Source organism: Calonectris borealis, chromosome 5, assembly GCF_964195595.1.
Source record: "Calonectris borealis chromosome 5, bCalBor7.hap1.2, whole genome shotgun sequence".
Taxonomy (NCBI): Eukaryota; Metazoa; Chordata; class Aves; order Procellariiformes; family Procellariidae; genus Calonectris; species Calonectris borealis.
Window position 1 is genome coordinate 40,880,935 of NC_134316.1, and position 20,363 is coordinate 40,901,297.

A 20,363-nucleotide genomic window follows, 5' to 3' on the forward strand; every position below is an offset into this window, starting at 1 on the left:
AGAAATCTCCTACCACAGTTCTGCAGGGGAGCCTGGCTCTTTCAGACCTGATGCTTAGATCATTGAGGTCAACCAGGAAAATTAAAAGTAAATGCAATCACACGTTCTTTAAATACATCAATCAAACACCACAGTGGGGTAGTGCTAAGGGGAACAATGCTGTCTCTAAATAAGCCTTCTACAAAATAATATCTGCTGTGATATCCAGAGGCAAGAGTTTTAGGGGAAAACAGAATAAGCAACCACATTACAGCTCACCATAGAAAAAAGCAGACCCTAGCTGTGGGAGTCCAGCAGGTAGTGAATTCACACACGTCTCTTCCTTTCAGCCTAGCTCAAAGTCCATCAAATCTGAGTTTTTCTGGCAAAACTGGCCCATTTGAGTTCAGTGCTGAAATCAGTTAATTCAGTGCTAAGTGTACAAGCAGACATATCTGAATGCTTTTTATTCTGATGGGCTGCATACCAACTGCAATGAAGATATTGGCATGACCTCCAGTTTCACAGTAGAAACCACGGGTGCTGGATGAGCTCAGGCAGCTTGTGCAAAGCCTGCGCAGCCCCAGCGCTGTTGCATCAAGCAGGTTTGACTCAAGCGAGCTTGCGATTGCTGACAGGAGCTGCCATCGTGGCTCTGGACATCAGTACATACCTTTCTCTAGAAAGCCCCATCATGTGGCTCTGTTGATTGCTTTTTGAATAGAACAGGAATGGAGAGATGAAGTATGCACCTGAAAACACTAAAGTGGCATTGAGGAAGGAATCGGGAAGAACAAGGGAGAAAAACAGCAAGATGGAGAAAAGCTATTATATTCCTTCTCCTTGCCTACTGCAGCTAAACTATGGCAGGTTTGTTCTGAAAACTGCCACAGAAAAGTCTGAAAAATGGAAGCTCTGGGCCTTGAATTATGCCTTTTCAATATCTCTCTCCTTTCTCCTCTTTGCTAACAGAGAAACGGTGTAAACTCCTAGATCCTGCAAATATACATTCTGGGCCCTTTCCGCACCTTACAAAACACAGTGAAAATAGATTATAATGGGGAAGAAGGAGAGATAGCAAGGGGAAAACAAAGTGAAATAGAGTGTTCTTCTCCCCTTTCCCCCTGCTCAGCTTTCATTTTCCTTTGTTCATCTAACGTTGAGCCAAACTAAGCCAAAGGAGCTGCCGTGCTGGGCTACAAGATTGATGGCTGCAGGCAGACTCCACAGTGAAGAGACGGATGACTGGTCATTCCCCCCGATGCACTGAGAAACATCCATCCTTGCAGCCATGCTGAGCCCATTCGTGCTCCTTTTGAAAGGAGAGATAAACACGGGCAGCTGGAGGCACCTGAGCGTCCTTCTCCCTCAGAAGGACACAGTTATACTCCTCTGGGTTCCTTGAGAAGGTCGCTCTGTCCATCCCTGAACATCTGGCTGTGGGATTTGCTAACTCTCTCCCTCCCCCAGCAATCATCCATCTATTAGAGCACAGTGCAGGTCGGAAGAAAACAGTGAAGAGAATGGTGTGACAACCTCATCAATCTACAGCTACACGCTTGGCTATTTAGTTTTCTTTATACTATTCCTAAATGGGGGGGGAGAATTGCTACTGGTATGAAGGAGTGAATTGTGGAAATGGCAACGTGGATTGGAGTAAGTCCTTATAACTATTAAAATGTTGTGCATGTACTAAAGCAGTAGGGAACTAATTAAGATTCAGGATTGAAAGGCAAAACAAAAAAGTTGGATGCACTCTGGTTCCATCTGTACTACTTGCTGAGAGTTCAGATGTACTTGGGGCATCATCTTTAGCAGAGAGAGGTTAATTTTTTTTATTTTGCCCCTTCAGATATTAACAGAAAGCTCCCTGGAAGAATATACTGTAAGTATATTTATAGTTCCAACCCTGGTATAGCAGCTTCAGAGGCATAAAGCACTTAATCCTGACTCCTTTCTGTTTAGTTAATAGTGTCTTTCTTTGCTGATACTGTCCTGGTCTATAGCATTGCTCACAGATACAGCCTCTGTGTTTCCAGTTCTCCTGCCGTGCTGCTACCTCACTTAGGCAATGAGCATTACATGGCAGATGTACCCATAGCATCATTTACAAATACAGCATCACTCCAGAAATTCCTATAACTATGAACCTCAGTTTGTCAGAGCAGCAAGTATCTGTAACTGTGTCATTCACAGACATTGCACCAAGGAAATCATGAGAAGATAAAAGCATTCAGCATCTCTCAAAAACACAAAGAAATGAGTCACTTGCTTAAAGTGTTTAAATGTAGTTTTAGCACTCTAACTGTCTAAGCCAGCTTCGAAAATTTGTCTTTCATTCCCATCATGCAATGCTGTTTATTTTAGGCCAACAACAAAAGGATTTTCACTACAGCTCTGTAGGATATGCATAGGATATTAATCGTGACCATATGTGTTCCTAAGATATCAACCCCATACTTCCAGAGGACAATCATGTGCATTCAGAAGTAGATCATTTCCATCAAGAGAAGCAAAGTTTTCATCCTTTCTCCTACATCAAGAACCATAGCTTTAGCTGATGGAAATTGCTGCTCGCAATTGGAACTGTACCTACCTGCAACAGCTAAGGTCCTGGCCCTAAACTACCTTGTTTGTTTACAGGGAACCATGCTCTAAGTGCATCCTAAGTGCGATCTCTGGTCTGAAAGACATTGCACGGAAAAGCCATATCCATCTATTCCATTCTTAATTCCCCTCCAAACGTACATTGCATCGACCCTCCTTCTCCCAAGGAGTTCATTATTAGGAAAGGATGTCATGGCAAACACCAATGGTATCAGAATCCTGAAACATCAAACACCTGTAATAAACTATTAAGCAATCAAATGAAAAATGCAGGGAATATTGAAATGAATTGTAATCTAGTAAAAACATACTTAATATCTCTCAGGTACAAGATGATTATGAGGCTGTAAAATGTGCACTCCAGAGAATGGGAATGACAGACTGAAGACTTCCACCCAGGATGGTGGTGGGAGGTGCAGGGATGTGGGAGGAGAAGCCATCACACTCTCCATTCTACTCTCTACAGCAAATCTGTAAAGCTTGGCTTGTAAGATTTCAAACTGGACTTTATATAACATTTATTGCTTGTTCCTTTATATTACACACCAGAAAAATATCACCAGCTATAAATTTTATAATATTTCAGACTACAAAACAATTTCATTTACTATGTGTCAGGAGAAAAATAAAATTGAATAAAACTTTTTTTAAAAATCATATTTTGAATATAATTATATTCCATGATCTCTATTTTTTGTTAACATTTTCTTCTATAAAATAGTGCACAGATTCTGCTATAAGGTTGATCTAGTAGCCCAGTGACTTTATTGGGCTCTATCTTGCAGGATGCTGAGTACCAAACCTGCAAGTCTGGTCCAACCCAGTACTTTGCATGTGGATTTAATTTTAAGCATGTGACAAGTCCCATTAATTACAAAAAGATCATTCATGTTCTTAAAGCCCAAGCTCAGGTGCTTTCCTTGTCTGGGGTTAGACAGCTTGGCATCTTACAAGACTAAGCCCTGGGGACTTGATCCTATAAACCCTTTTTCATGTGATTACCAGAGAACTCCCGGGACTACTCATATGAACATACAAAATAGGTGCAGTGAATTAGATAAAAGACACCCATTTCCTAGGATCTTGTGTCCAGTACTTGCATCCAAACTACTCTTGTGCTTCGCAAAAATCCTTTTGCCGATGCGGCTTATTCTTTTTCAGGCATCGGTACCAGCTATACTAAGAAAAGTGCCAGGAGGCTTGCCAGCAAAGCTGTTCAGGTTCAGCTCTAGCTGCAAGACTCCTACAGGGCAGGGGCAGACGGCTTCCCAGCCGCCTCTTCCCTTTGCTGAAGAGATGATGATTTGCGCCTTGGGGGAAACGAATCTGCCGGGTTCCAGCATTTCCCCAGGTACCATCCCCTGGCGCTTCCCCAGGGGCTCCCATACCCCTTCCTCCTGACAACCCTTGAGGGAGCTGCTTGGGCAACCCGCTCCTCGGCCCCCCACGCCTACTCGGGGAGCGCCGAAACACTCTTTCAAAGCCACCTTTTCCCTAAGAAGAGAATCTCATCCTCAGCTCACCTGCACTCCCCTCTTTTTAAGGTTAAATCTGTTTATTTCAGAAATAAGTAATCCTGATGGTTACTTACAAACATCTATGTTAACTTCATAGTAAGGGGATAAACCCCAGCATTTTTCCTCTCCAGTAGGAATAATATGTCTCCTAGAGACACGGCATTCACAGTCAGGCCTTGGCAGCTTAGAGGCACATGCTGAAAAACCTCTTTCCAAAGACACGTCCTAGCAGCCAGATGTAGGTCAAATACACAGTGGCCAAGAAAAGCGGAAGAGCAGAACAATGGGCTGGATAACACAGAAAGGCTGGTGGCACCACAAGTAAGCTCCCTCTCAAGCAGCCCAGGTATTTCAAGCCCACGCCATCTCAGCTGCCTGAGCCCTCCAAGCTTTCCTCACGCCCTGCAGATCGAGCCCCAGGAGATGACCTGCAGTCACACTGTAGAGGCTCTGAGGAGCTCATTAGCACAACCCATTCTTTCAATTTAATGGCCTACTTGTAGTGACCAAATAATTTTTCAAAACGGCCTGGCTTCAAAGTCACCGTAACTCCATTTTCAACAAATATACTAAATACAGCTGAGACTACACACCAGTGGAAAAATCACCTCTCAGTGGCTGCATTGCTTCTGAAATTAGAACAGCCTCGTATCTGTGGGTTGCTGCACATGCAGCCTACTTTCCCATTCTCAGGGACGAGACCCAGAGAACTCAGACAAATAAAGATTTAACAGTTTCCAAAATCACCTTACCTTTTTCAGTTGCTACTTCTGCCTTAGCCTGATGACTAGAGCCAGAGGGATCTGGCTTCAATAGGCTTTTGATCAAAACCCAGAGAGGTTCCAAAGCCTGGTGGCTTCTTCATGCAGCTTTCTCCTAATTATGCAAACTGGCTCAGCCACACAAGAACCAGGAGTAATCCCAGGTGATTCATACGAGCACTGGTAAAACTGTGCTTCTAAAATACTTGTAGTGACCTGTTCCATATCCCACAAATGAAAGAGAAACTATTTACACAAAGTTAATCCTGTAAATTCTAGCAGCATGACTGCGGAGTTAAGCAGCAGAAACAATGTTTTTGTTTTCTTGACTGGACTATTTATAGAGTATTATTTGCTTTTCTAGAAACGAGTGTGTTTTAATTCCACACCTGCAAAATCATGAAATCCCACTTGGGGGAAAACACATATTCACTCACATCCTTGAACCTACTGCGCTGAATTAGTCTAAGAATTTGCAGCTTATCACATGTAAGAATACCCAGCAAGAACAGTGCCTGATTTGAAGGACAAGTTATCACAGCCCCAGCTGCCATGACGTACAGAAGGCCAGCTCATCTGTGGCCAAAAAGGACCAAGAAGAGTTACACTGTGCAGAACTTGAAATATCTTTCTAACACTTACACTGCACAGCCAGCCTTGTGAAAACTGGCTCAACAATTCACCTATGATGAGTCTCTTTATTTGTATATATGGGCGTGTAACAAATTACTTGATGTGTAACACCATCCTGGTGATGAAAAGCCCAGGTTTTGCACCAGAGCTGGTACACTTTCATATCAGTTTTGCAAGCCTTCATGCTGATGGCCAAAACATTTAATACTGGCATTATAAAGGCTTGGCAAGTGGCACACTTTATTCATACATTCCTTTACATAAAAAGGTCTCTCCTACCCCTCCCAAACTCTCTAAAAATATTTATTAACTATCTGTTAGGCACTTCTCTGAGATAGACAAATGAGATCAATGTTTTAGCACCTCCACTTCACACACTGATAAGCTGAGAGAAAAAGAGATATTCCATTGTCCCTGGTGCTGCGTAGTCCTGTATAGGGTACAGGCGATGCAAGTACATGATAGTGGGGCAGGACATTAAATGCAGAGGTTGGCACCTCTACTGCAGACTGGCAATGGGACAAAGATATTTCACTGCAGGACTTCTACATCATGATTCAGCGTCAGTGAATACATGCAGACAGGGACAGCTTCTCTGGTATTCTTAGTACCACGTAAGAAAAGGAGAGCAAACTTTAATTGGCCAGAGATTTGGACCAGCAAAAGTCCCTGTTATAGGAAGAATTTAAAGGTGGTGGATGAGGTAGATCAGAGTCTGGTTAAATACGTGTGTAAAAGGAAGATGATGATTCACAAGGAGGTCCCACACTGATGAGTTTTCTCTTGGTGACAGAAAGTCACTTTTTCTAACCCAAGTCATAGCTGGATGTTAAGTCCCACAGAGCAGCAGCTTTTGCCTGTGGTGCCATGTCCTGCTGTGAACAATCTGAAGGCAAGATTAGTGGAGAATTGGAACCTACTGTTTTGATTCAGTAGCGTTGATGCAGCATTCAGCTGCAGGCTTAGCTGATGAATAAACACCTACTTTAATTTAGGCCAATACTTAGGTTCTTTGCTGGATAAGAAGCCCAAAAGAGAAGGCCCAGCAGAAATCAGTATTTACTTTGGTATAAATAAAAGCTAGAGCTGGTAAAAAATTAATTTTCCCCCCATTCGCATGAGAGGTTCCCAATTTGCTAAAGAAATGATAGGAAAAAAACAGTTCGGGTGTTCAGGGATTCCTACAGCCATGATGAACATTTCCTTTTTCTTACACATTGAAATTTCCTACCTAGCCCTAGAAGAAACCCAAACCAAAAAAACAACACCTTCCAGCATTCCTCCTCCCAGATTTGGATTCACAATATAAAGCTTCATTTTATTCCAAAGTGCTACAGAAATGTGACATATATAGGTACATGATAGACCAGCCTCAGGAACCGGCATGGCCAGCGTGCAGATGTGCACTGTAACACGTCGAATGAGAACTGAAAATTATCCACCCTCCCTGCCACAGAGTTTTAAGTATTTTATTGTTTTCTTCTACATGAGGTGCCAAAAATAAAGATCGATGGGAAAGGGTGAAAATGAGATCTGCTCTAGCTCAACCAGAAACTACAGGATCCACGTGGAACTGCTCAGTAAAATTCTTTGACGTGGATCACGCAGCTTCTTCAAACATGAAGGTCATCATCGTCCACACTCTGCGCTATTGAGTCATTTGACATTTGACCTAATATTTGCCTAACACTTGACCTAAATACACTGCAGGACTGTTGCTTTGGCACCACCTACCACAATCAAATCTCGTTTCTAACAAATAATAATTTAAAATCAGGCTATTCCTGCCACCGAAGAAAATCTGTTAAAACGTTGACTCACGGACTAGGCTCAATCCCTCTCCTGCCCTAGTTTTCCACCCACAGAGCCCCACGCATTCCTGCAGAGGTAGCTCCTGGCTGACTTCAGCCCATGTGAAGCAGAGCCCGGCCCTGCCCCGCGTCAGACCCGCTACTCGCTGCTCCCTCTGCCGGCCCCGCAGCGCCGGCGCCCGCTGCAGCCGCCCCGCACAGCAGCGGGCACAGGCAGCGCCCTTCCCCGTCCGACCGCAGCGGAACACCCGGCAGGTGGAATCAGGCATGCGAAAAGAGGGGAAAAAAAGAAAGAAAATACTAAAATCAGTGATATTTTAAAGTACTATTATAAAAGGTGAGGAGAGATATTTCAAAAGCCACCGTACTTAAGAAGGCAGAAGTTCTTGAGTGAAAAACATTTTAATTTCAAGATTTTGGAGGGAAGACAGCAAAAGTCACAGAAGGTGATAACAGGCTATTAAATTCGGCCTTACATGAGGAATCTAAACCAAGTCATCAGAGAACAAAAGTTGCTCCTGTCTGCTGGCTGTCATGTCACATCTGCCCCAAATTTAGGTTTCATGACAGCAAATGTTTATAAAAGCCATGAACAATTAAAAAAACTAAAATCAGCTCTACACAAAAGTATCTTTGGTAAATTCACATCTGCAGAAACCTGTCACAAGTCTGAACAATCGATACACTGATACTATAGCCCCCTTCAGGAATATTGTATCCAATTCATCTGAATTTTACAGAAGTACTCTTATTTGGCACCAGAATTATTCTGCCAGTTTTGATCCTAAGACAGTCTTAATGGATCTTAAAGAGGAGCCATAGGCAGGTTTTATAATAGAACAGGAACCTAACCTTTAATCACAGAGAATTTTCCATATATGTTAAATAGTAGCAAAATTTTTTGTTAAGAAAAAATGTGCCTTTCCTTACAGTGTTCATAGCGAAACAACACTGCTGCCTTGTAATACTGAACAAGAACCAACGTGTGATTGTGTAGAAATTGTTGAAATCGAAAGTGAAACTAGCCAATATTAATTGGCCTATCTGAGAAAAATGATAAAAGGAAATTCTCATGAAATTAGTGTTTTGAATTATTTTTAGGCTCTAATATCTTTGGGTGACACTAGACATAGCAACCAGGGAAAGAAAAAAGAATATGGAATTCGGGAAAACTGAGCTCTTTCTGTGTTCTTGGGTTCGATTTCCAACTCTACCACAAACCTCCAGTTAAACCTTCATACAAGTTGTTTATTATCTTTGTCACTCATTTCTCCATTTTGGAATCAAAGTACTTCCTTTACTGTATTTTGTATATTCGAACTGTAAGATCTGCTATAGTATACGACTATAGCTGAGAGTATAAGAAGCCTTCACAACGATCCCCAGGATGTGGCCTAACATGCTGCTTGAGTCTCTAGATGCTATCATGTAAGTGATGCTAATACTAATTCTGTCCTTTGCTTCTTAATTTCATCTTAACTTTATCTTGGTGGAGTGCCCCATCTTAAAGAGCACTGACCTCCACAGACATGCTGAGCATCTTCCACAAGAGTTGGGGGCACTCATCACTCCCCAGGAGAAACACAGTACCTTGTACAATCGGACACAGTCTCTACAAGGTAAATTGAGATGGTTGAAAGAGATAATAGCTTATCTGTAAGCATTCCGTTCCTTCATCCACAAGCACACTCACATAGGTATATCCTATATGTCAGATAAAAACAGATCAGCCATTGTTTAAGTGGCATCTAAAAATCTGTTTTCAGTACTTGTCTCAAACAATTCTACCGTGGTTCATCATAGCAAATGAAAAATACTTTTGTTTACTTTTACCTCTTCAACAGCTGGTAAAAAAAAAAAGCCATTTCTGTAGCTCAGCTGAACACTAGACTGCCCAGAGATAAGTAAGAGGGCAGGCACTAGCACAGGACACCAGCTCATTCTCTCCAGAGTGGCAGCACACACAAACTCTACTCCACACCCTCCAAGTAGGTGGGAAGCCTGCCCGCTGTGAGACCTCACTGTTGGCTTTCAGTCCAAAACCAAAGGACAGCAGTGAATTGAGACAAAAGCTTTCCAGTCATATTCTTTATGAGTATAAAATGAAAGCTCTGTGTGTATGTACGTACATATCTATACTTGGCCATCTTGTAAAACTGAAGTAGGACACTACCAATTTAAATTCCACCAGAGTTTTTGGCCACACACACCCTATCTGTTCTCATCTGCATAGCTGCAAAGCTTGGGTAATACCTGACTGTCAGCAGGTTTACTGTAGGTAAAACCACTTCCACAATATTGATACCTGACCCAACACAGAATCATGATACCACGCAGTACCACAAAACCACTAAGTTATATAGGACAAGGAGCAATTAAGATTTCAAGGGGCCTTGGGTATAATCAGGGATCTCTCTTCCATTTCTAACCCTCATCTTTCCAGCTGCTCTGATATTACTGAGGGCCAGAACTCTATTGCTTGCCTTCGTGGCACCTGCAGTTCAAAGTGGTGGTAGGAGACTTGGAAATTCTCCTTCTTCTCCCATTCCTGTGGAAGAACAGGCTACCCAGCCCAGCCCAACCCTCTCCCTCACCCATTCCCAGACTCACAGACCTCCCATGAACAGGAGCTCTGCTCTGCTCTTGCTCTTTTACTGGGCAGGAGAACAGCCAGCTGAGGAGCAAGCGCGGAAGCACGAGCTGCTTCCAGCCCTCCCACTGCTCCACGCTGAAGCGCTGTGCGAATACCACTGCCCAGTTCTGCAGAGAACCAGGTTTGCCCATACTTGGTTGAACAGAAGTCTAGTTTTATGAATAATAGAGTATCAACATCTAATAACTTTAGCACTCCGTACCTGGAAAATCACAGTATTCGCAACATGTCAATATATTGCTCACGACTGGGGATTTGTTTCAAATCTATACCACTGTTCATAGGAGTCTTGACTGCTACTATCACGACTCATGTAACAGCTCATATCCGTTACAACAATGAAAACTTGGCTGCACTCGAGCCATAATGCTTGGTTCTGATGATATGAATGTACCACTGAGGATGAAGACCAGCCCATGTGAAAGTAAACGTCAGGAATAGTTGGTGTAATTCCTAAAGGTCTGGTAATAATATTGACTGTATTGTCACTGAAGCAGTTATCGTAAGTAAGTTTTGGCAATCTTTATTACTACCACATATCTATTGTATAGGCTTCTGGATGGGATGGAGGATGCTTAGGAATAGTATTAACGTGAACATTGCTAGACCCTTGATCAAACAACTTTACTAGGGCAATCCATGCACGTAACTGAGTACAGTGGCAGAGGAAATAGACATCTGAAGGCTGCATCAGCAACACCTATTCCAGTGTTCTGATCTTTACAACTTTGGCTGTAACTATTTTTAAAACCAAACCCTTCCACTTGAAACCAAATAAAAGCAACAGACCAGGACAATAAAAGCACCATGTTCTATTAAGAAGCAAGCTGCAACTGACCCCAAGAAAAACATTATAGTGCACTTGCATTTTACAACAAAATGTAAAACAGGAGACTGTTGGAGCATGATTATTTTCTTCATTAGGTTTTGGTATTACCAAATATGAAACTCTCACTCACTAAGCTGGGCCAAGCACTACCTAAATCTGCAAGGCACCAACACTGCAAAAGTAGGTTGTAACTATAAATACTATATTATTACTAAATGATTTATTACACCATTGAACTGCTAGCAAGACAATAGTTTGACTCTACTTCCTGACCAGCTTTGAATTGGTTTACTGACCGAAACAAAAATCCTAGGTCTATGCATCTCTCAAGTTATGTAGAAGCCTTGAACTTCTGGATACAACTTATTGCTACAATGAGCCACTCCAAAAGCCCAGATGCAGTCCAAGCAAGTATTCACACGCCCTGATGCTGAGCCCATTGACTGCTGGATTGACAGCTTTTGGAGCCAAGATCCCCTTCTGTGTTTGTTACAGTGGCAGTCTTACTAGAAGTACTTCTAAAGAGTTAACAAATGTAAAACATAATAAAACTAAGGTTTAGCCCTAATTTGATGTTGTAGAATTGCATTGCTTGCATATGCTATATAACATATAACCAATTCAACAGCCTGCTATATAAAAATCAGCGTCTCGCACATTAACCCAGCACAAGCACTCTCTAGCTGCTGAGAACAGCTCAAAGCCATGACTAGAATGTCCAAGCCCTAGGTGGAGTGAAACTATGGAACTTTTAGATTAGATTTCTTCCAAATTTATTTTAGATGTCCTACAGTTGTCATCTCTGTGCTTCTTAACGGATCTTAAATTGCCCCATCTTTGCCCCACACAGTCGTCTAATGTTTAACTGAGGAATAAAGAGGTCAGCATAAGGTAGCTTCCTAGGTTCAGCATTAGGCTCTGCCAGTGTCCCACTCCAAAACATACAGTATTTCTGCTGTCCATGTTGAAAATAAATTACACTACCTTTTTCTCAAATTGTCAAAAGCTACCTTTAAATGGAGATCCAATGTTTTCCATAGGTTTTATACTTTTAGATCAGAGAAGGGGAAAATCCCATTTTTGGCTAGTGAGTCTATCCTGGATATGCACAGATGGAGTGAAATTATTTTGTGGTGTAACTGATAAGGAAAGTTAATCACTAGATAGAAATTGGTTGGAAAATAGATTTAAATGGCAGAGCAATATAACTTGCCTTATTTGGCTGCCACCAGCAATGCAACAAAAGTAGCACTCCTGAGATGCAGAAAAGATGTTTATAGTAGGGAAAACAACACAGAGACAGACATGCTGAGGTCTCTTTATCTGATAACTTTGTGGTAATTGCCTTGCATGCTCTGTGGCATGTAGGATGCACTAATTTGGCATTCAGTGAGTACAGCAAAGAAACATAATGCAAACCAAGAAGAGTCAAACTCTACACTACTGCTTTACCTTACCAAATTACCAAGGCACGGCAGTGTTTGCATCACAAAGTCTGAGGTAGACATTTCTATGGGTCAACATCATCCTCTTCCTAGAGTCCAGTCTCATTTCCATCAGTGTAACCTGACTGATTTCACCAGTTCTTTCTGATCGGCTTTGCTGTGAGGTCTGGTTCTATTTGCTGGCTGAGATTTTGCCCTTGGTTTGAACCCCAGCTCAGTGGTTACAGGCATTTCTTCCTCTTGTCCAACTGTCTGCTGACATCTCCTATATTGAAGGTAGGGAACCTTCAAAAACTGTTTCTACCAAAATCAACATGAATTTTGCCTCTGATTTTACTGGTTTTAGAACTTGTCTCTATCATCCCTTCCTCTCTCTTCACCAACTACTGCATAGAAGCAAAGTCATCAGTATTGCTGAGCATAGCTCAGTTCCCAGACACCTTCTTCTGTTAAACAGGCTTTTTAAATATTCTTAATTTACATTTTGGGGTTTTCTCCTGTACTTTTTATACTGGCAGTGTCTCGCCTCTTAAAAACCACATGCAGCTGTGAGTACGTGTGTTCCCTCTTTCTCATAATAGCTGACCCCAAAGACAGCAAGCCTTTATTACTAACTGCAGGGAAGAATGCACAGCACTACGCTCTATCTGACACAGTTGTAGCTCCTCCACGTCTGCTTTACAGTCACTCATTCAGCATCCAGACTCATCACTTCACATAGTTTAATTGTGGGAGAAGAGTACCAAGGACAACAAGAATGAAAGAAGAATGGACTAAGGTACACATACAGGCATACACACATATACAAAGGTGGCATATGCTCACTGATTTTTATTATTTGCTGTTTATAATACGGTCACACCCTTGGTTCCCAGCCCCATTATGAAAAATCTTATGAGTGTACTGTTCCACATACACAGTGGTCTTTTTCACAAAGATTAGGCAGCAGATGCCTGAGTGAGATTTTGTATTAATAACACACTGAGGCAATAATTAGTAATACATTGATCTTTTACATCCTTATGAATTTGCTAATAGAGGCCAGGATTCACCCCTACAGAAGGTAAATTCAGCTCCCATTGCAGTCAATACAAGTTGTACATGTTTCTGTAAGGGATGAGTTGAGTGCAGAGGGTTTGGTGGTTATTGCTACAGCAAATCAAGTAAGATTTAACAGATGCAAAGAGAAATGGTTGGAGAGGGGCAAAGATAAAGCCCAAGGTCTAAATGCCAGGTTTGCATGTATGCCAGCTGCTCTGCAGCACAGGAGAGAGAGAGAGAGGCAAACAAATACTTACCAGGTTTAATTTCCAGCAGCTTCAGCCTGGAATCCTCAGGGGGATGCAAACGCCTCTTTTTGCGCCAGCAACGTGCTGGGTACGTGTACAGCTGACCTGGGGCCAGGCCTGAAGATTAAAGGCAAAAAATAAACATAGTCACATTTCAGTTTGTAAACCACAAACACTGTCTCTAGCATCTTTGTTCTTGCCCTTCCAGCGTCTCCTTGTTGGAGGGTTCAATCCTGCAAATCGTGAGGCAGAACTATGCACTCAAGGCATCCAGTGCTCCTGAGGCTCCTCAGCACCTCTTGGGACCAGGCCTACAGAGAATCTAGGTCTCACTTATACACTTCACTCAGCTCACTGAAACCACAGCTGTACATAAATAATTTGTGATTTCTTCGGGGTAAATAGAATTTCAGACTCTCCTGGGTCACAGGGGTGATGCCTCCTCCACAGGCAGAGAAAGCCCCTTGGGAGAGAAGAGATGAAGTTCCGACACGCACATCATAAGACCCTGATGCACAGAGCAGCTCAGGAAACTTGTGTCTTCCGAGTGGGAGCAAACCAAGATCCATGAGGTCTGGCTATTTGGACTCTGTATTTTTGCTTAAATTCTGGACTGTTGTTTGAAGACAGATTCTTCATTCTGGTTATTACCTCCTCATGCCAACATCCTGAATGAGGGAGGAGATACAGCAGTAATGTTTATATTACTGCATGCTCCATTGAATCACATTTGGCTTCGCTGGCTTCTGAGCTGCCCTGGCTCTCCTGACAGACACCCCTTAGCCAGCACTCAAGCTATGCTTTGCTCTCTTGTATTCAGAACACAGCAGGGCTTTATGAATGCATCACTACCAGGGGCACAGAAGCACACTGCCAAGCGCTTCAAAGTATCCTCAACTGCCCCAGATACTCATGACACACAGAAATACGCAGCAAGATACAGAAAAGTTGGAAGAATGTCATTCTCTTCCCTGCTTCCCCCGCCCTCTCCATCTACCAGTTCTGCTTTGGCCCTTCTGTCCTTCTGCTGTTGCTGTTAGTCTTGAAGGGGCTACAGAGCGCGACTGCAATTCCAGACTTCTTGTCCTTCGAAAATAGGTAAGACCACATAAGAGAGAGGAAAGGAGTGGTGTTACCATATCTGAAACTGTACCAATGGTGAAGAGCTGGACAACATCAAGGCAGTGCCAGTAAAGCAGAACAGCTCAAGGGCAGTAGGATGGCCCAAGATTCTCAGCCATCCCTTCTGAAGCAGCCAGGAAAGAGTATCAGCTTGGGAACAAAACTGACCCACTGAACCAAATGAGGATATGAAAAAAAAATATCCTGTTACCTGTGGCGGGAGACACAACAAAATTATTCACCTCAAGAGAATGGGCTAATCAAATTCTGCAAGTGAAGCCTAAGCTCCTGGTTTGAAATATTTCAACTGTTGGGATTGCCAGTTCAGACCCCAGCACTTTCCACCTACTTCCAAGGCCTTGGTGCATAAACAGAGCATCCACAGCACACTGCCTGGGTATGGCCGAGCGATGGAGTATTTGCAGAGATCCTGGCTGTTCCAGGGCACAGAGTGCTACTGAACTGGGGCTTTTCACATCCTTCTTTCATTGCTGCACAGTTTGCTGGGCATTATGCCCACTCAAGAAGGACACATTTCAGAGCGGGGCGCTTGGGACTGGTTTGGGAATAAAAATGTGAATAACTAGCACTTCTACAGTGTTTGGACACACTTCTTCATGGCACTTTGCAAACATTAACCACTGCAAACAATTGCTATTATGATGAGGTGGATTGTGCCTGGCTCTGATGTGAGTCATTAAAGAGGTGGAGGCAAGAAGCCTCACCCTTTCACAGCAGGACCTGTGCAAGAACTCGTTCACAACATTGAAATGGCGGTTGCTAGACCAAAGCAATAGGAGAGAGAATCAGCCCTCCACTGCATAGGTCTCCACAGAGGAGTCATTTGAATGAAATAAGCACCACAGCTTTGAGCATTTGTCCCAGACAGAGAGGAGCAAGGATCTACTGCAGTTTTGGGGGAGTATCTGTTAATGTGCATTCAATTATTGAGCGTTCTTACATGAATTAGCAGTTCTGGATTCAGCCAGAACAGTGAAAGTCAACCAGAAATGCTGAAAGCCCAACAAGAAACAAAGCAGGTACCCTAGAAAAGACAGAGGTGGGAAAACCTCTTTCCTAGAGGATCTACTGCCCACTCCAGGTGGCAGATAGACCAATAAGAGATGGATGAGCCAACACCCACCTCTGCACCCCTTGAGGTAAGCTCTCTGTTCCTATTCAAAATACCCTTGCTCATTAATACACAGCCACCCAATGAACTTAAAATATATACCAGACCTTCACTTGATCCCACCAAACCCATCAAATGCTACCTTCAGTTCTCCACCCTGACACCCATCTGTCACGGTGCTGGCTCACGTGAAGTGTGGATCTTTGATTGTTTACACAAAGGAGGGGCAACAAGGAAAGGGTCAGTTCTGAACGCTTCGAATCTAGCCCCTCCACAGTTGATCTTGCAGTGCGTATGGAAATAATGCATAAACAGGTCTTGCTGTCTTCAGTCGTGGCTCAGTTGTCTCTCTCTCTGGTGCCTTATAGGGCAACCAGAGAAGGTTCCAACCATTTGCTTATAGAGGAAATAGCAGAACCTGCAGTGAGTTATGTTGTTTATCTCATTAGTGTAGAAGAGTCATAACTCAAAGCTAGTGTGAAAGGCCGGGGGAGGAGGGGAAAAGAAGGAGGGAGTTATGTGCAGTATTGTGTGAAATTAACCCTGAACTGTTTATCATGAGATGCAGTTTTCTGATCCCTTTAACAAAGAGGACAGCAAGAAACCAGGTTAATATGCTGAGATCCTGACTCTCCTCTCTGTTTTTCAAGCCCTCTGTAAGTGAAAAGAGGTCCTGGAGCTTTGCCATATGTCTTTATACAGTTTTTCAGGTTAGGGATAGTAAATGGCAGTGAATATAGCACACAAGACAGACACCAGGGTGGTTGGCAGAGAATTTTCAGAGCCCTTCAGTATGGGCATAAGTGCATTGTGTACAGCCTGAAAACAGGCATGCCAAAACTGTAGAGGGATGCTTTGACCCACCATAATTACTATAAGAAATAGATGATGCAAAGAGACCCATGGGAGCACTAAATGGGCTAATAAAAATCAAGAAAGGAGAGCAAATATGGGGGAGGAGGGCTGCTTCATTTCGCACTGATTATTCTAATTCAGAATAACAAAGGCATCAGATTTGGTGGCTGATGCAGATGCAGGGGGCTTGTTTCACTTAAGACACTCTGTGAAGAATGTTCCACCATTAGTCCCCCCTTCAGCCCTGCAGGAGAAATGCCACTGATCCTCTTTTGCAGGGTAAGCCGCCAAACAGTTCACTATCGGAAGCAAGGAAAGAAAGATTTGCACAGCGAATTTGCTCAAGGTAGTCCAGAGAGCTTGTGGTTGAGAAAGCCAAAGCGTTAAGACCTCTTGGTTCCTGATGTGATGCCGTAACATGATGATTTCTTCTGTAAGTGCGAGATACCAATGAGACCCATACAAGACTACCTATGTCTATCTTTGCAGCGGATGCTCTTGCCAAAACATTACTTGTGGATACAGTGGATGTATACCCACTTATGACTGCGTTCAAAAGGATAAAAATAGCAGCACCTTACTCATAACCAGATGCTACAAGAACAGAAATTCCTTGGGTAAACGGATTAGCAAAAAAAAAAAAGGAAAGCTAGTTTTGCCAAAGCATAATCTCTTAGGAATGGGGAATTTTCAGCTGAAACAAAAACCCAACTGTGGTCATGAAGCAACCTACAGAAGAAGGGTTAGCCCAGAACCTCAGACAACTCCCAGCTTGTAAACCACATTCAGCAGTCCCAGATTACCCCAGTAGTTTTGGCAGCTGAAACATTCTCAGGGTATTTTTAACGCTGGTAAAACACCTGTTGTCTCCTGTACCAGAAGTGGCTGCTTTACTATAGAAAGAGTTTTCTGATAGTACTGCAAGACAACACTAAATCTATTTTGGATATTTTAGGAATAGGAGGAGTGCAAGGATCCTTCCCTTAGTATACCCTAGGAAAGGGAGAGGGAAAGTTTCAGCTAAGCACTCTTCAGAGGCAGCAATTGCTTTCTTAGTCTGCCCCCAGGAGGGGAGCGAAATATCCTATGTGTTCCTCCCACCCCACCTCCTGCAAACTGGTCAGTGGAGGAGGTAAGAGCAGGCTGCACCTTCCCATAATTCAAGATCTGGAGTTTTGGGGTTTTTTTCAGTATGGTTTACAGGAACTGGCATGTGTCTATGCACACGTGTGCATGTCATGCTTTCAGTGCCCGTGCACCCTAGCCCCATCCCTGCCTGGATTCTCTGGTCTGCACTGAAAAAAAAAAAACAAACAAAAAAAATACAAACCCTGTTTGGTGCTGTCAAAAAAATCAGTTCCCCGAGCTAATGGTGGGTCAGATACTAAGCCATACTCGAGCAAAATTCCCCCTGGGGTTCAGGAGGACTTCTGTCTGAGTAACACTTCCAGTCTTTGAACTGGTGACTGTCCTTTGCCTTTCAAACAAGGATTTCAGATGGATTTACTCTAACAAAGGAAAGACTGACCAAAGTCTACAAAAATAACAGTGCTCTTTTCCCTTGAGCTTCACTGAGCTTTGGAACAGGCATTAGCCAAAGCTCCTTAAGGACATATATCAACTGCTTTCTGCACCTGAGGAAACTGTGGCTCCAGAACTGGTATCCAAGTAACTTGTCCAAAGCAGAACCAGGAGTTAGAGGTATATTTGTAAAAATCAGAACAACGTTCATTCCAATAACTGGACTCTCCTATATTTTACCTCGGCTTTATATCCTTTCCAACATAATTCCTTATTTTCAGCATTTGTCTGAGAAACTCCCACCTCCACCTCTCCACCCTGAAGATAATTCCAGTCCTGCTTAGAGCAGAGCATTGTGTCTTCTGCTACAGGCTGGGATCAATAGCATTAAAAGAGCTACAATGATGCAGCCTTAGAAACTACCATGTCAGGCACTTCTTTGGGTAGAGAAAGAATAATTACGATGAGCTCTCTGCAGTTACCAAAGGAAATCCCCTGCAGGCACAGAGGTTTAGGCAGCTTCTCTTCTGTGTGGCCTGTAGCAGGTTTGAGCTCCTATTAATTAAACCCCGTGAGGGCTCAGTGGCCAGCCCTCCCTACATGCACATGCATACACAGACAAAACGCTACCAACCTGGTCCCCTGTGCCTCTTCTCCATCCAGATGTAGCAGTTGTTCTGAGCTACCCCAGTTTGCGAATCCAGGAAGGGAAGGCGGACGCTTCGCTCAGCACACAGCCGTGAGTTGTAGCTGCGACAGTGCTCAATTGCTTCTTTGTAGAACTGGTCCCCGAGTCTGCCAAAAGAGACAGGGCAGAGAGTAAGAAAGATTGCACTGCCCCCTCAAACAAGGCTAGGAAAAAGGGGACATGAGGTTGGTTTAAAAATGGACAAGCCGAAAAACTTCCCTGAACACATGCAAAGCTTGCTGACACGAGACACTGCTGAAGCAGATCATGCACAAAGCGCCATCAAAAGATCAGACTCTCAGGAACTGGACACAGATCTTTTCAGTAGTGGCATAGCTACTGAATGGGCAAATGATGCAACCACACTGGCCCATGACCCTGTGTCAGACAACATATACACCACAGTGAACTCATTCTATTGTTTCTCTTCCCCCGTAGTTTGTCCAGCCAATTCAGCAAGCCAGTCCTTTCAATCCTATGTTACAGCAACTCCTGCAGTGTATTTTGAGCAACCAGAAACCCAGCCAAGTTTAGAAGAACTTCAGTCCAGCATTTCTGGTGTCAGAGAGCCCATAAGAGCTAAGGACATAGTCCTCATATTGTGTGCTTCTGAGGCATGAAAACACACCCCTTAACAACTAGGGCCATGTCAGCAATTGTCAGACTAGACATTTTGTCATAACCCTTCCAGAGTTTTCCACAGTCAAGCCTGAGGCACCAACAGCAGCACGCTATGGCAGCGACCGGTAAGATCCAGCATGGCAAATGCTGCTTTCCTCTGGAGCCCAGTGGGAGGAACAGTTCTAAAGACAATGTCACTTATTTCATAAATAACTATTTGTTCAAAAATTCTGTAGAATCTTCATCTTCCCTTGAGAAAGGTTTAAAAACTCTGCCTGCTGGAGATTACCAAAATCCTCCCTCCAAATTTTTCTAAACAGGGAAAAGCATCAAAGTAAAGCTACCCTGAGGACACACAGCAGCTGTCATGCTGGAGCATTGCAAAGTAGGTGGGCCACACTGCTGAACCTCATTCTAGATCTATTGTCAAGGTGAAATTCAGTCGTGACATGAATAGCTAGAAAAGTTACCCATTAGGGGTAAGTTCATTAGAAAACAGGAGTAGAGGGATATATAGCATAACTTGCTCTGACTCTGATATTCATTAGTGTGCAAAAAGAGTATAGCATGCACAGCAAGGGAGCCGAAGGGATGCATGCACAGAGATAAAAGAGGCTCCCTTTCCTGTTCTATTAGTTGTTTTCCCTGCTTTGTCCCTCTTCCGTAGGCACAACTGGCATTTTAAAAGTATACTCCTTTTGCATGCCTCTGAATGTCAAATCGGTGCAAATTGCTGTTTTACCATCTATGTCTTTTTTCTGACTCATGTCTTTTAAGTCACTCCTTGGTTGCACCTTATGACTTCCATGGGAGCCATACTCTTTTCCCCTGGGCTGTACTGGCCCAAAAACCTCTCGCTGACAGGGGCCAACAGCAGCAGCTCAGGGAAGAACACAAGGG

At 43.2% G+C, this 20,363-nt stretch overlaps 1 protein-coding gene across 4 annotated transcripts in view; it reads right to left on the bottom strand.

Annotated features, from left to right (window-relative positions):
• The window catches only part of DPF3 (double PHD fingers 3), a 153,950-nt gene that overhangs the window by 73,640 nt on the left and 59,947 nt on the right, over positions 1–20,363 (bottom strand). For all 4 annotated transcript variants that reach the window (XR_012673931.1, XR_012673932.1, XM_075151983.1 and 1 more), the window contains exons 2-3: positions 18,789–18,949; positions 13,534–13,641 (exon numbers count right to left, since the gene is read on the bottom strand). Coding sequence is in view for 2 of the 4 variants with exons in the window: in XM_075151983.1 (XP_075008084.1) it covers positions 13,534–13,641; positions 18,789–18,949 (269 nt within the window). In the remaining 2 variants the exon portion in view is untranslated. The remainder of the gene's footprint in view (positions 1–13,533; positions 13,642–18,788; positions 18,950–20,363) is intronic.